The sequence below is a fragment of the Dermacentor silvarum genome, chromosome 7, assembly GCF_013339745.2.
Source record: "Dermacentor silvarum isolate Dsil-2018 chromosome 7, BIME_Dsil_1.4, whole genome shotgun sequence".
NCBI lineage: Eukaryota > Metazoa > Arthropoda > Arachnida > Ixodida > Ixodidae > Dermacentor > Dermacentor silvarum.
This window is the reverse complement of record NC_051160.1, coordinates 137,992,756-138,009,983: the sequence shown is the minus strand read 5'-3', so window position 1 is coordinate 138,009,983 and position 17,228 is coordinate 137,992,756. Positions and strand designations below refer to the sequence as shown.

The following is a 17,228-nucleotide window of genomic DNA, read 5'->3' as shown; positions in this document are numbered from 1 at the left end:
GACTCATCTAGAAGAGTTAACAGACTCCCTCAGCTGTAGTCTTGCAACCCTCTTGAAAGGGTCAAGAAGACTACTAGAAAAGAGTGTGCATGACTATTGTGTGAGGAGTTAAGTAACCACCTTGTATACATCACAGATAGTCGTGGGACTTTCTGGCGAAAGAGAGTTCGGGTGTCTCCCCCAAAGTGTGTCATATATGCAGACTCTGCGAAAAGAATAAGGGATACTCTTTTTTTTTCTTAGTGTGTAACACATGAGTTCTTGATATCGATACTCAGCCCAACATAATATTTTAGCAAGAAGCAATGACCTTTCATGTTACAATTACCCTAGCGTTTACATTCGCACAACAAAAGCACTTCAGGTGTGCGCGGACTGCAGCCTGCGTGGCACTCTTTCAGAGGTGAAGTCGAGGCAAGCGCTGGCTTTAACCCTGCTGGTAAACAATAGCGGGCACCTCCACTCCTTGGTTTGCATGCAGATGCGCTCAGCGTTGATGCTCCTGAAGGCAGCGCTACTGCGCTGGAAATGGACATCTGTGTAAGCTGGGCGGCTGCTAAGAAATCGCACGGTGTCAAACGTCACTCACTATGACAATGAAAATTACTTATTTCCAACAAACTTTGTTGGGGGACCCCCAGGCGAAAAGCTGCGACATACAGCTTGAAAGTGCCTGAAGGCCCTCACATGGCAGCAGTAAGTCTCCTATCAGCATACGTTCAACGTATCAAACACTCATCTGTTATGATGTACAATTACAGTGAGCAGAACAAAAACTGAACATGTAAAGAAATATTCATCTTTTCAGATAATTATATAGCTTTTATAATAAAATCAATTATGCGGAGTGAACAACAAAGCTAAGATGCATATTGTATTATACATCCCAAAAGATTTCTATCAAATTTCAAAAATAAGCAGAACAGTCAACATGTCTAGGATGCACCATATTATTATACAGTGGATTATGAAACACTGAGTGCAAACGAATATTACATACAGTAAAAAATGTCAAATAGAAATTACTTTTTTCCATTCTTATTGAGCATTCAGTCCAGTTTACAAAAATGCGCTCTGATTTCTTATCCATGCAATCAAGGTACTTACGATAACATTTTGTTTCCCTAATTTATTTAACAGCGTAGGTAGGGTATGTCTTAGTGACTACAAGAGATAATTTGTGTGCACCTGTATGGTACTAACCACCTGTCTTTGCTTTGGGTACGCGCGTCACTTTTCTCACGTTCGAGTCGTGACGTATGTTTTTAGAAGGTGGAGAAAGTGATATCACGAATGTCCGTTCGCTTTTGCATTGTTTACTTGATGTAGGGTGTACTAGATTGGGGGAGTGGGTCTAACGCAGGCTCCCCGCTGAGGCTTTTTTAATTTAAAAGTTGGTGGCGCCACTGTCGCTTTGTTCTGATTGAACGGCCCCGCGCGCCGGCCGGACGCTTGTCGCGTCGGAGACCCTGCCACAGCTGCATGGAGCTTTGACAGGCGCTTCACTCTGCTGAACCTAGTTTAGATACTCGGTGGCGGCAACACTGATATACTCCCCACCGATCTTATTGTAAATAAAATGGAAAAAGAGCGGCGGCAAAAAATGCAAACGACACAACGACGGTGCGTCAAGCAGACAGCTACTGAGCCCGTGAGCTCGCAGTAGCCAATGGGCGCTGCCGAAACAGCCGGAGCCAACGTTTATTTGCCCGAGCTTCAGAATAAGACGACGGCAGCGCCGCTGCAATTTCAACTTTTTTGCTTCACCCTCGGCGCTTGCCAAGGCGTCCGCTGGACCCACTCCCCCATTCTAGTACATTACTTGATGCGACGCAGCATGCGCACCTAGGCAACGATGAACGCCGAAGACGCAGCTCCCGTGCTAGCCAGCACGCGCTAGTCAAGCACGACCGAGCTCGTGGCTCGCACGTCCGTAGTTTCCTTGTGGACACGAAAGAGGCACTGCTACAGCTGCTGGGAGAGGAGGCAGAGGCAAAGATGAATACACAAGAGGCCGCGGCGGAGACAGTCGAGCAACCGCTGGCATTCGAACACCAGCTCCTTGCCCGTCATTACCTCGTTGTTTTGTGCATTCGGTGAGACTGCAAGCTCTCGGTGGAGCTGCACAGTTTTTTTGTCCGCTGCTTTGCTGCTGCTCTGGTGTTGCAAGAAAGCATAGCGACCTGTAAATAGAACGTTCCCCGCTTGAGGCTCCCTGTGCCGGTGGCAGCCGGTACTTCTTTTTGTCGTGGTCCGACGAAGAGCGGCTCTTCTTGCACCAACTGCACCGTCGATACGCGTCTGCCGGGGTTCACTCCATGCAAGAGAACGCCGTCTCACGGGGCAATCGCGACAACCGCAGCCAGTGGCCGCTGTGGCACTTTCTGGCCCTCGAGTTGCGATCCTCACTTCATCGGTCAGTGTCACCCAAGCAAATCGAGCAGTTCTTCAGAGAAGTGGACGGTGGAGGTGTGGGACCCGACAAACTGGACTCCCTGCTGTTTCCAAGGGATTCCACTACGTCCACGTAGGACGACGGAACCGCCGCGGAAATACGCGAAACCAAAGATGGTGTCAATCCCAACGTAGGATGGGAAGAGACGGAAGTTGACGTGCCTCACTCCCAGGAGTGCAGCGTGAAGCCGGCCTCAGACGCAGGCCGCGTTGTTGGAATGACCGAGAACCCTTCAGCTGAAGTGACTCTTGTGTCAAAAGACGGCCCACGCACATCGGATGGCGCGGTTGATGCAGTGCCTGCACCAATCAACCCCGACGTGCTTCCTGTGGCGGATCCGATGGATTCGGAGTCCGGTGGTTCCAAAGAGCGACGCACTCGACCTCTGGGCGCTTTTCTTTTCGGCGAAGACCCCGTCGGGGACAACAACAGCACTGGCGATGACATAGTGTCAACAGTATTTTGGGATATGCCTCGGAGAACGATGCACTCGATGACCTCTGGGCGCTTTTCGGTGCCCGTCGTGGACAACGAAAGCACTGGCGATGATGTAGCGCTAACGGAATCTTTGGGATATGCTGCAGAGAATGACGCACTCGATGACCTCTGGTAGCTTTTCGGTGCCCGTCGTGGACAACGAAAGCACTGGCGACGACGTAGCGCTAACACGGCTTGTTTTTGGGTCCCTCGGAACAGTGAAAACAACCTAAATGAAAATGAGGGTAGCCCGCACCACAAACGTATCGCAGGCTTAAACCAATCAAACAAAAATGAATAAGGGTATAACCCAAAAAGTAATTTAAGGAAAAGCCAATTGGAAAAAAAAAAATTTTTAAGAATGCCGAGGGTGAGCCGACCCAAAAGCAGAGAAGATATTCGGCCAGATCCTGTAACAAGGTGGAAGCTAAGTGTCTCCCATGGCATGGCATGTCGCGTCTCAGCTGTTTATTTGAAACACACGTAGTTCACAGACATACATACATAGAGTAAGAAAAGGGGAAAAAGAAATGTAGAACTAGATAGACAAAGGAATGACATAGATCGAACAGCAAGGGAAAGAAAAAGAAAGAAAGAAAAAGGAAAGAATAAGGAAAGAAAAGAAAAAAAAATTAGAGCGAACACCAGCAGCAATAGTCCAGACAGCACAGTTGGCGTGCATGAAGAAGGCGTCCAAGAGGCATCAGCAGTACCGCCAGTCCGGGCCCGTGACATCGAGCAGGACCCAATGACACCAATGACGGACGGCCTGGAAGGCTAGTTCAGGGATGACTTTTAGGCTCAAAGAAGGAGTCATGAACAAAAAAAAAAAGGTGAGAGTGAGTGATGATGATAATGGTATGGACCAGACATTCCGTCCCAACTGTCCCCGGAGGCAAGCTCCACCTTTGTTGGCATAACAAAGGACAGCAGGAAACGAAAGCTGAAAGTGAGTAAAAAAAAAGGGGGGGGGGGCACGCGCTTGAACATGGTTAAATTACGCAGTTGCTGGGAATGTGAATGAGGCTATGAGGTGGTACAATTGAATGAGTAAAGCTCTCTTCCGCCTATTATTGAGCAAAGCATTATAATGATTAGTTGTTATTCTCTTTTGAGAGTTGTCCTTTAACAGGCGGGCGAGATGATGGGTAAGAGGACATTCATTGAAAAAGTGTTGCACGTCGGTGCATGGCAACCCACACGCACAATTGCTATGAGGGGAGAGGTTGAAGCGGAAATAGTAAAAAGGCATCCTGCCATGTGCGGTAATAAAGTGTGCAAGTGGTTTTGGAGGTGGGAAAAAGACAGGTATATTGTTTATGTTGGGAATCCACCGAAAGAGTTCCGTGTCCGTGTTGTCACGCGTCCACGCCACGTTCCACTGCGCATAGGAGGAAGTGCGCATTTGAAGATTTGATGGTGGTCGGGGAGGCGAGGACGAACCGGGACAGACCCCGCGAAGCGGCAGAATTCGCAAAGAGGTCGGCTAATTCGTTTCCTTCAACTCCACAATGCGCGGGGACGTGAAAGAGAGCGACGGGACGGAGCGCACCAATTGATAACAGGTGTTGTTTGATGTGAAAGACATGCAGATTAGTGGTAGTGAGAGATGATAAGGCGGTCAATAGCGATAAACAGTCAGAGTATATATGAACCGGAGTATTGTTTGACAGAGAGCGGATGTATGCGAGAGCTTCCAGAAGTGCAATCGTTTCCGTTAAATAAGAACTTGTGGCGCCAATGATTTTGTATCTGCCAACTTTGGTAAGCCGTCCGTGAGCGTTAAGAAGGAGAAAAGCCGAACCAGAGGAACGTGGCGTGAACGATCCATCCGTGTAAAGATGGTAGACTGGGAGGGATGTGACAGTGGGCACCTCATCAATGTGGAGGCGACGAAAAAGGAAGCGGTGTTTCCGGCTGGGGTGAATGTCCCAGGGATTAAGAGGGAATTGGATTTGCTGCGGGTAGTAGGTGGTAGGGCCATAGGAGGTAATGGCTTTGAGTGTAAAGAGTGAGAATTGAGCATTTAAACGAGTTAATTCTATTGGGAGTGGTAAAGTATTTGCCAGGACTTGTAGTGATGACGTTCTAGTTGTGCGGAATGCGCCGGTGAGTGTTAATAGCAGGGTGCGCTGAATAGATAGAAGTTTTGTCTTAAACTGTGAAGTAGGAAATGGCGGCCACCAAACGGGAGATGCATATGTAAGAGACGGAAGCAGAACCTGATTATAGAGAAGGCGGAGAGCAGATGACGACATCGAGTAGTGCATGCGGAGAAAGAGGAGGAGACGGGAGGAAAGAAGATCTGATTTATTTCGAAGATAATTCAAATGATCATTAAAAGTGAGGTGCGTGTCGCTAACACGGCGCTGAGCGCCGGTGTGCGACGCGTAGACTTTGCTGGCCGTGATCGTGAAGAAGGTGCAGTTTGTTCGCCGGCGTTCCATGACGGGGCTGCGATGGAGCCGGCGAGAATGGCGTCTCAACAGACGATGATACTCCATGGACAGCGCCGACTCGGAAGCGCAGTTCACTACAAAGAGCGTGGACAAAGAAACACAATGTGAATTCGATGCTGATTTTATGTCTGAGTTGCTTAGCGCTGAAATCGCACTGCGCATGGAAGTCGTGTGACTGGGCATGCAGTTGCGTAAAATTGAGGTGCATAAATATTAACCTTGTGGGTGCTTTCACTGTGGCAAAGCCACATCTTGGCATGCTCTGTCAAGACGCTCGTGAGCAACTCCGCGATATGCGTGATCTATATGCGTTGATGTGCGATTTTCGAACTGGCAGAATTGAATGTGTTCTAGTTTAAGAACTCCGTTACGTCTGCGTCGTAAATAAAGTTGACGAATACTCAAATTTCTTGCGGGTTAAAAGAATCAGACGTGTCTTTTTTTTGTTGCGATAGCAATTATATGCACAGTTCAAGCTGATTTCAGCCGTCGGCGTCGCCGCGAGGTTCCGTATAAAGTCCAAGGGCGATAAAATCGTCGGCGCGAGCTGTATGTGCAAGTGAAAGCGTGCGGGGGACGTGCGCTATCACGGAGAGCGAATGCACGGCGGAGAGCAAATGCGCGAAAGGCCGTGCGGGTATGGGAGGGAGCGAAGGGGGGGGGGGTGGCGCTGTGCTGCGGCACAAAATGTGTATCCTGCAACCGGGCGCAAACGGAACTGGCAACTCAATCTCCCACGCGAAAGGAGGAAAGCTCGAAGGCAGTGCGTGAGGGAGGGGGGGCAACTTCTACTCTGCCAACAGCAGCGCTTGCACTTTGTGCCGATGGGGACTGTCGCACACAGCGTATCTTGAAAGTTTTCCCGTGGCACAGCCTTCGTCCACGCTGCATTTTGAGCGGAGTCCAGCGGAAACCTGTACACGCGCACTGCCACTGTCGCCGAAATCCCGGAGATCTCACAGTGGTGACGTAAGTGCTGTAGAGAGGACTTGCGCAGGCCTTCTAGTCTAAGTGGTGGTGGATTTCGGACGACAGTGGCGGTGCAGCACGCATGTCCTATGAAGTAAACTGTGGTAAGCACACGTTTTCGCTGGCTTCCCGGTAGGCATGCTTCTTGCAAGAACAGGGCCAACTCAATCCGCCTTTTGCATGTCCCGGGTGCGCATGCGCTGTACCCTAGCAGCGAGCACCGGAAACGTTTTGTGCGGCGTCGGTGGTTCGTGCAGGTGACGACGCACGCATATGCAGCATAGTCGTCGAGGACGCGAACTCTTTATTGTCAGCACTGGGCCGGTCGACGACGCGGTATTTGCGTTGTGTTTCGGTAGATACTTCAGCTTTTCACAGCGATATTCGGTTAACGTCCGGTACATCACAATATATGCCAACACGACACCGATGTCAGTCAGAAGTTGACCTCACGCCGGCGCCAACGCTCGGACGGCTATAGTTGTGATATTATGCCAGTGGGAGACCTATATTGTCATACAAGTATGACGAAGAAGCGACCGACGACAGCAAGGGATCGTAGTGTGATAACGTTCTGTGCCGACGCCGCCGACAAAACCAGTGTGCTGATCGCCGTGCGAGCGGCCGCCGAGTGAGAACATCGCACCAACAACGTGAATATCGCCGCAAATGCGCTCGTGTATGTATTTATTCATGCTCAAATTTAGTTGAAACGTGCTTCCGACGCTGATATGCACGATTTCAAGCCCTTTACAGCCCTCCACATCAAGTTTGAGGCAGTGTCAATCTCGTTAAGACAGCTTCATTAGGCCTAACACAGCCTACGAGTTCGTCCGCTACCGGCGGACCTGAAATATAGGATAAGCAAGTACGACGAAGGAAACTGCTTACGTAGTTCCGTACTGACCTTACCGACTTGAAGTGAACCACTTCGATGCAGCATGCATCGATGCAGAACCAGTACAATGCACGCACAGAGTGCGGGAAGCGGCGACACGGTGCAGTGCAAATACCGTGGTACAGGCACTGTTCTTGAATGAAGGCTGTCAGTCGCAGTCGCCGGCGCTTCCATGTACGAAGTGCAACTACGGAGAGTATTTTTACGCTGCCAGATTTAGTAGTTACCGAAAACAGTTTGCCTCTTATGCTAAACAGGCAACAAGTCATGGCCCTTTCCATACTGCATCGTAAGCAACAACACCAACAGTGCAGATGCCCGCCACGCGAGTAAGGCAGGCATCGGCATTTTCGCGTGCCAGTGCGGCTAGGTGGTCGTTGTCACCGTTTTCGATGTGCCCGAGACGTTCATGCCTTCTCGTCTCAGTGTGATCGCTTGTGATATGTGCATGAGAAGTGTTCATATATGCTTTGAACATTTCCTCATTATTTCGTGTGAGCGGTGCACAGTTTCTACTGTACTTGAAGCGAACAGCGAGCGGTGGCCGTACGCGTGACGATGTAAACAAATGCGACGTTCTTGCATTGCATAAATACTCTAGGCGCAATGTCGCCCCTTCAAAGAGTTATGGCCACTGTGGGCAAGACTCAGCTGTAAAAGCAGTTTTTATCATCCTACTAGCGTACGTTCACTGCAGATCTAGCAGTGGCAAATGCATGAGCTCGGCTACTATATACGATACGGCTAACCCCCGCTGAGCGGAATCGACCCCAGCTTAAACTTGATGTGGGCGGGGGGCGAGTGCTCACGCTCGTGCATTTCAAATTTCGAAGCAAGTTTGGACTCATATTCGGTACGAATAAATATGAATAACGGGAAGACAAGCATCATAGGCGCTGTGTCAATCGCATTACGGTGCGATGTATTCGTTAAGAGGCACATCGCACGTTGACTGGTTTTGTCGGTGTAGCTGCACGAAATCACGTCATCATATTTCGACGACTTGCGGTTGTAAGTCGCACCAGCTGTCATTGCTGGCCTAGGCATCCTGTACAACAAGCGGCCACTCACACAAAACGAAAATTACGACTGACAAATGCACAAACCCATTTGAGCTCGCTTCTTGCAGCGTGCCTCTGCATCCCGTGGGGCCCCGATGCCGTACATATTGTTTCTCGCGGAGCCCGCTAAAGTGGCGCCGCAGTGCAATGCAAAAGGCGGATTGTATTACATGATGCTTACAACCGTTACGTGCTATTTATTTATTTTATTTATTATTTATTAGTATACCCTCAAGACCCAGAGGGCGTTACAGAGGGGGTGGGTACAATGTAAATAAAAAACAAAACAATAAAAGGAATTCACAGGAAAACAACATTAGTTTACAGCTACACCAGTAACTGCCAACTTGAACAATGCTTGGTCCTCAGTGGCAGCGATGGAGGGGGCAGGTGATTCCATTCTCTACTTGTCTTCGGAAGAAAAGAATGTAAAAAAAGATTAGTGCGGCACAAAGGAACGGCTACTTTATTTGGGTGGTCAACACGTGATGAAAAGTAGGCAGGTTCTGAGGTGAATTCCTGTCGAAGTACTTGATTATGAAAAAAAATTTTATGAAAAAGCAAGAGACGGGAAATCCTTCTTCTCATTACCAGGTCTGGAAGGTGAAGAGTGGATTTCATCAAGGTGACACTGGCAGTACGAGCATAATTATTGAGTATAAATCGAGCTGAACGGTTCTGGACCGATTCTAAGGTGTCAATTAGCATTGATTGAGTGGGATCCCATACGGCTGAAGCGTACTTGAGCTTTGGACGGATTAATGTTTGATATAGCTGTAGTTTAAGGTGTGGTGGCGCTTGGCGAAAGTTTTGGCGAAGGTAACCAAGAGTACGACAAGCATTGTTAGTAATGTAGTTAATGTGAGAGTGCCATGATAAATCATTGGATATGTAAACACCAAGGTATTTGTAAGTACTAACCTGCTCCAATTTAGTTCCATTCAAGGTGTAGGTAAAAGGTTCAGAAGTGTTAGAAAGACGCGAGATTGCCATACTTTTACACTTATTTACGTTAAGAGTCATTAGCGATGTACTACACCAGTCAGAGACTCGATTAAGGTCGGCTTGAAGAAGGTAGTTATCTTTTTCGTTAGTTATTCTACGGTACAGGACACAGTCATCTGCAAACAGTTTTATGGATGACTTGATGTTACGCGGAAGGTCATTGATATATATTAAAAAGAGCAAAGGACCTAAAACTGATCCTTGTGGAACGTCAGGTTTAACTGCGCAGGGATGTGCGGAACAATCATTAGCTGTTACGTACTGAGTGCGGTTGGTCAGAAAGCATTCTATCCATTTGAGGATATTGGAGTCGATGTTTAGCGTGCTGAGCTTAAGTAGTAATGGTTGGTGCGACACTTTATCAAAGGCTTTTGCGAAGTCTAAAAACATACAATCAACCGGAATTCTATTATCTAGCGCTAAGATGACATCATGCGTAAAAGACAGAAGCTGAGTTTCGCACGAGTGGTGCTTACGAAAGCCGTGTTGGAACCTGCTGAAGAATGAGCTGGTTTCAAGAAATGTTATAAGGTTAGAATAGATTACATGTTCAAGCATCTTACAGGGGATACTTGTTAACCAAATTGGTCGGTAGTTTAAGGCAGAGTGTTGGTTACCGGATTTAAAGATGGGAATCACCTTCCCCACCTTCCAATCAGGTGGCAAAGTGGAGCACTGAAGAGACTGCATGAATATGTGTGACAAAATTATAGAAGAGTACACTTCAGTGTTTTTCAGAAATTTCGCGTTTATCTCATCGGTGCCGCAGGCAGACGACAGCTTAAGTTTCCGGATTAAATTAATGACTCCTTCAAATTCAATCACGAGAAAATCCATTGGAAAAAACCTGCTGTCGCATAGCTGCGACACCGAAATTGCTCTTGAATCAGAAAAACATTGTGAAGAACGGAACAGCATTCCTCGTTGCGCAGTGCACGCCCATCGGAATCAGTAAGTGTTATTACGGTGTCTTTCATTGGTTCAACGCTTTTACAAAACTTGGATGGGTCAGTAGACAACAGCGAGGGAAGCGTAATGTTGAGATAGTCACTCCTGGCGTTTTGGATAGAAGTGCGATATGCGGAAAGAGCTTCGCGATAAGCGTGCCAACGAAAAACACTGCTGCAGAGCTTTGCAGAACGGAAGAGGCACTTTTTCTTAAGAAGCCTTTTTAGGTTTGTTGTAAACCATGGCGCTCGCTGCTTTTGGATATAACTTGTGGTACGTGCCTGTCGATCAATGAAACGACTTCGTCTCTAAAGAGGCTCCAATTCTGCTCGAGTGACCTGTCAGAAAAGCCAGGTATATAATTATCGATGAACTGTTCCAGTTTCTTATTTATCGCTGCATAGTCCCCTTTCTTGTAGTTTATTATAATTTTGGTAATAGTAGTTCGGGGTGAAATGTCCACGTTCAAGGTAAATTCAAGGCAGCAATGGTCACTAAGACCAGGAAAATAAGTCAGTAAGTGCACTAAGTTTGGTGTCGTGGTCAGAATCAAATCCAACACGTTAGCAGACGTAAGGCCTACTCTTGTTGGTTTGGTGACCAGTTGAGTGAAATTGAAATCTAAACATAAATTAACAAATAGTTTATTCTCGATGGTCATTTCAGTGTTTGTAGGGCCGGTACCTGACCAAGCAATTTTAGGGAAGTTAAAGTCTCCTAACAGAAACAAAGGAGCATGCGGGAATTGTACAACTAAGGAGTTCAACGCGTCATGTAATAATTCACAAAAATCAGGCGTCACGTTGGGCGGCCTGTAGCACACACAAAAAGAGCACTCTGATGACGCAAAGGGATGTTCGCACAAACAAGCTCAAAGGAAGAATTCACTGGTATCATATGTGACGCTAGGTTATTGGCTACTGCTATAAGTACACCTCCCCCTTTTCCGGTGCGATGATCACATCGATAGACACTGTATTTTTTATCGCTGTCAAATAGTTCGCTGTAAACGTTTCTGTAAGCGCCACAACGTCAGCAGAGCATGAGTCAACGATAGCCGATAACATGTCTCGCTTATTGGTTATGCTTCGCACGTTTGAAAGCAGCAAGGATATGCTTCGTGGAACAGGGGGCGAAACGTTTGTTGTGCTAGGACAAGTAAGTGGCACGACCTGCAGACGTAGAAGCGGACGAGAAATCGTTTGAACTTACGGCACTGCCAGATTCTAGTTCACAAATACTATCGGTTGCTCGCGAGTAGACAAAGCACTTTTTGTGTATATATAATTTGTTGTAACGTACCGTGAACTGCTCCTTACTAGCTTTTCCATATTCAAAAAGCTTTTTGCGCACACTTGTAGCTTTGCTGAAGTCTTCATTAATCGACACGTCACAAGCCCTCAGTTTGGCTCTTGCAGCCATAATGCCCTCACGTAGCTTGGAAGACGCAAATTTGATTGACAGGCTGGCACTTTCCCGGTGTGAATTTCCCCAGCCTGTGCGCACGAGATATGCGTTCGTCATCAGGACCCAGGTTAAGCTTCAACATTGTATTAAGGATTTTACACACCTTTTCTTCACACTGGGCCCATGTTTCGGCAACACTGTCTTCAATGCCATGTAATATTAGATTATCTCGGCGAGAGGGATCTTCAAGCTCGCAAAGACGTTCGGTTAAAGTTGCCAGTTGCGGTGACACGCCCAAGCACGCGTTTTCTCCAGTCAAGTGCATAGTGTCTTCTACCAGAGAAAGCCTGTTATGAATGTCGCAAATTTTTTCCTCAAGCGAGTTCTGCGCTTCTTTGACAGCGTTCAGAGATGACATAACTTCATTGTGCTTTGCATCAACGTTCTTGTGAAGGGATTTTATCAAGGAAAGAAGTTCTTTGTGCTCTTTGCTTGGCTCCTCCTTTAGCGGCCCAGGGTTTAACTCCACATCACCGGCGAGAAACAATAACTTTGTTACATATACACACTCGCAACCAAGAGAGAATAACGCTGTGGGCATGGAAGTACTAGCAAACGATTGCTAGATCTTTTACAGTTCAACGAAGGAGAAGAACCCATCTGCAAGATAAAGCAGAATGGCGATTGAGGCGGCTGCATCACTGCAGTACGTCCATGCCCACTGAGCGGGGGCGGAGGAGGCCAGCTGCTTAAGAAGCCCTCTTGCGATGCATACGACGATGTGGAAGACCAGGTTACGGCGAGTACAGGCTGGTACTCGTGAGGAAATGAAGCGGGCTCATCGCAACAGGCAAAAGGTGTTGCTCGCAGTCCAAGGGGGAACACGGCGTCACATCAAGGAGACGGTAGCTCGGTTTCTGCGCCCGCTTTGCTGGATCCACGTGGTAACAGTTATCAAAGCCTGCACGATAAAGCAGAATGGCGATTGAGGCGGCTGCATCACTGCAGTACTTCCATGCCCACTGCTATGTGCTTCATAGAGCAAAAACGGAACAAATGACTCTGACGCACTGTGTTTTCGTGTCATTTGTTCTGTATTCATGCCGTAAAGCGTGTAGTGCACTGCAAGCCTCAGTTGCGCTTCTGCTTAACCAGAAATCGATTTATCGCCATGTATTCTCGAGTAAAACTGTCTATACCGAACAGATTATGTGGACGGCATAGTTATGGTACGATGTGAAGCGTCCGCCATGCTTTGAGTGCAGAACAAATAATGGCTTAGCAGCACTAATTAGTTTGTAGCAGCACCAGCAACGCGCAGAACTGTTGTCGATGCTGTGTGTGTTTTTCCCACGTTCGTACCGAACGCACGCGGCGTACGTAACTTGCCCGTGCCTCTGGCGGCAGGTCGGAGGTTTTCGACCAGATCAGAACTGGGCATTTGTCGAACTGCGTCAGAAGTCTTTGCAACCCTCTCGCCTCGCAACGTTTCTATAAACATAAGTTTCTGTTGTAACATTTGTGCTTACTGCGCGCATAAGTAACTTCTTCAAACAAAAACTTAGTTATAGAAACGTTGCGAGGCGAGAAGGTGGCACATATGTCCGACGCTGCTTCACGAGTGTCCACTTCTAATCTGGTCTAGGTTGGGTTGGTTCAGTGCGAAGATGGGGAAAACGTGGACGGCGTTGACAACAGTTCTGCGCGCTTCTGGTGCTCCTACATGTTCTTTATTCCACCACGTTTTGCATAGTTAATGGTACAGTATCTGCGGTTTAATGTCCCAAAGCCAGATCCACTAGGTAAGAGAGCGTTGTTGATACCTGTGTAATCGTGGTTACTGTAATGAATCGGAGAAATAGAACAAAATCCACTGCCTTATCTGTATAAGTGGATCTCTGGAATCTTGTGTAAAGTGTCAGTTTCGTCTTATACTGCGTTTTTTGTGCTTTTGTTACAGGTCTGTGAGCGCAACTTCCTTGAAAGTGACTTCGTAGGCTACACCGACAGTATGACTGGGAAAGTGATTGAACTACGCCGCAAGCTGAGGCGATTGAAGCCTGCTGCAATCCCAAGCATCTTTCCCAATTGCCCTGTATACTTGTCTCGCCAAGAAACTTCAACACGCGAGAGCCCAGAAGAAAACTGCTCTCGTCTGGACACCGAAGCGTTACAGGAAGCAATACAATTATCAGTGCATTCCCACGAAGCGGAAGAAAAGAAGAATGTCATCGCCTCATTCAAAGACCTGTTGACAGTAGTGAGTGGACTCCCTGTTACTGATTTCTGGACTAAGGTGGCCACTTAAAGTACTCTTCTTGAGCGTCAGCGACCAAGATGCCCGAGTTGTGCGTTGTGCAGTGACAGTGTCCTCCGACCTTTCTTAGCAGTGTACGTTGGTGAAATGAGGTTAGAAAACCTAGGTTCGTTTTTGCTTCCTGTGACACTCTCCGACTTGAGAGCAGTTTACAAAGTTCTGGGTTTCATGGAAGATGTCATGAATTCTGCAAAAAAAAATGAACTCCAACTGGAGATTCTGCTGAAGCATGTTGTGGCATTCCTAGAGCAACTGTCGTCTTCACCTCTCCCGCACGAGTGGCAAGTGCAAGTGGTCAGATTCGTGACACAGCAACTTCAGGTTCTAAGCAAGGCATCGATTTACCCTGCTGATTTTCTTGTGTTCTGCAGCTCTGTGTACACAATATCACCACATGCATACAGATTTATTAGAAGCACAGCAAAGCCGAAGCTCCCACATCCCCACAGAATAAGACGCATTTGTACATCTTACCATGCTAGCCCATCCACAGAGCAGCAAGAGGCTTCTTTCATTTCTTACGCAAGGAGGCTGGCTTCAACACTGAAAGACCATGAGCGCTTTGTGACGCTTATGATGGACGAGATCCACCTGCAGGCATCATTTCAGTACAAGGGTGGATGTGTGACAGGTTCAGCCGCGAGCAAAGAAAACGCAGCAAAAACAGCATATGTCTTGATGATACAGAGCTTACTATCAACTGACAAGGTTGTTGTGCATATACTTCCAGTGACAGATAGAAGCGAAGCAGCTGCATGATTTTCTCGATCTGCTGATCAGGCACTTGGAAAACATTGGAATACGAGTGGTTGCTGTGGCGTCTGGCAACAACTCGATCAACCGCAAAGCCATGTAATTTATTGCTGATCCTCCTAAGTTGAGCATTGTTCATCGGCACCCATCAAACCCACCAAAGCACTTATTTTTTATTTTGGGGTTCATATCCTAAGTGCCTCCGAAAACTCTGGATGAATCAGCATAATAGTGGAAGGTGCATCTTCTGTCCAGATTTTAGTGCCCTCTCGGAAAACCATCTGTGCTGACAGCCTCCTTTAACACACTGTGCAAGTTGCATGAGGGAGAAAAAAATGAGCTTTTGCGACTCGCTCCAACTTTGATCAAGACCGGCAGAACGTAAAGCTCGCACTCAGGATATTTAACAGTTCGACTATTGCAGCACTAACAAGCACCGAAGTAGCACTCGAGCATACAACTAGAACATTAGAATTTATTATCATTGTCTTGACATGGTGGAATATATTGATTGTCAATGCACCAATCACAGGCCAGCGCCTCCGAGACTCATTTCAAGAACACATAGGTGCACTGCATAGCCGCCAGATGGACTATCTAAAGATTGTGGCTTGGTTGGACCACTGGCAGAGCCTGAAGCATGATGCTGGCAAGTTAACTCGTGAAACGTGCACGGCACTGCGTCATACCTCACATGCCATTGTTGAGGTGTCAACATACTGCATTGAAGAACTTGGGTTCAAATATGTGTTACTAGGGAAGTTTCAAACCGACAGCTTGGAGGACCGCTTTGGCAGATACAGACAGCTGTTTGGTGCAAAATATCACGTTTCAATACGTCAGATTTATGAATCTAAGCACAAACTGAGATTCCAAAAGCTCCTTGATCTGCCCGACCTGGATGCCGTTGCACCTTGCGTTCCCACCACTGATCTAGAAGTTCTTGTCAAGCAATTTGATGTTGCAGTGACGGATGATGATGTGAAGCAAAAGGAGCCAATGCTGCCCGCTACCTTATATGTAGCTGGATATTGTGCGCAAGCTGCAGTGAAAAAACTTGTCTGTTCTTCCTGCCGAGAAAACTTGATTGTCGAGAATCGGAGCACTGAACTGGAAGATGGTGTGCCGATAGCAAATGCAACACGAGGGGGACTGAAATTTTCACAAGCAGTAGTTGTGCATGCCGTACTGACCATTGAAATTGTGCTTGATAAGCTGAGAAGTGCGAAGCATGCATAAAAATTTTTGCTTGTTTAAAGCAAAAAAGTTCTTGTGGGCCTCACGACTTCCCTTGTCGAATGCAATGAAGTCCTGGACTTCTGTGATGGTGGCCACTCACCTGAACTAGTGCTAAGTTATGTTCTCAGCGCTGCTGTCAACACGCTGCTGAGCAATCTGCAAAGTTGAGAGCAACAAACTGACAGAAAGCAAGGCTGCGAAGCGGAAGCTGAAGGCTCTGCAAGCGTAATGCGCTTGCTGTTGAATTGTTCTGCCTGCTTGCATTATAGTATGTGTCATCAATAAATGTATCTCACAATGGAACTCCATGCCTCTCTTAAACTGCACGAAATAGTTGTGCATGCTGTTGACAATCTCATTTGTGCATCTTGATGAAGTGCCTTATGAATTATTTCAAGCCGACCTGTATTTAAACATTCTGCAAAATATAGGTAATAAAAATGTAATTTTGTGTATCGCCAACAAGGCAAAAAACAATCAACAGATTGGTAAAAGGGCAACTGGGAATGAAAAACCGCGATCATGTTCGGTAAAGCAGACTTTAAGGTTGATCTCACTGTGGTGACCTCACGCAGCCATGCACAGGCCTTCTCCTAGTCTAGGTGGTGTTGCGAAATCCCGGAAATCTCACAGCGGTGACGTAAGCGCTGTGGAGGGGAGGACTTGCGCAGGCCTTCTAGTCTAGGTGGTATTGAGCAAGGGCAGCCGCCGCAGTGAGCGAGGGGTTCGCGCGGTCTATCCCTTCAACGGACACGGAGTGGCGAATGCACAGCGCATACAAAGGTCAGAGCCGTGTAAAGATCGCTTTCAAGATACGGTGCGCGCGACAGCCCCCACCGGCGCAAAGTGTTGGGAGTAGAAGCTGCCCCCCTCCCTCCCGCGCTGCCTTCCAGCCTGCCTCCTTTCGCGTGGGAGGCCGCCACCGTCGCCAAAATCCATCACCATTTAGACTAGGAGAAGGCCTGCGCAAGTCCTCTTCTCCACAGCGCTTACGTCACCACTGTGAGATCTCCGGGATTTCGGTGACAGTGGCGGCGCACGCAGCGCGCGTGTACAGCTTTCCGTCGGACTCTGCTCAAAAGGCAGCGTGGACGAAGGCTGTGCGACGGGAAAACTTTCAAGGTACGGTCATAGAATAAAGACCAACTTTAGAGAAGGGAAACTGTAGCTTCCACAGTGGTACGAAAATAAGAAGCGGCAGCGCATGGAACTCACTGGGGTACCCGACAGATGGCGCTGC

The 17,228-nt window shown here is 47.6% G+C and overlaps 1 protein-coding gene across 1 annotated transcript in view; it reads left to right on the top strand.

The window, feature by feature from the left end:
- Positions 1–2,195: 2,195 nt before the first annotated feature.
- The window catches only part of LOC125946986 (uncharacterized), a 68,224-nt gene continuing 53,191 nt past the window's right edge, over positions 2,196–17,228 (top strand). The window contains exon 1 of the mRNA XM_049671265.1: positions 2,196–2,469. Within this exon, the coding sequence (XP_049527222.1) occupies positions 2,319–2,469 (151 nt within the window). The 5' untranslated portion in view covers positions 2,196–2,318. The remainder of the gene's footprint in view (positions 2,470–17,228) is intronic.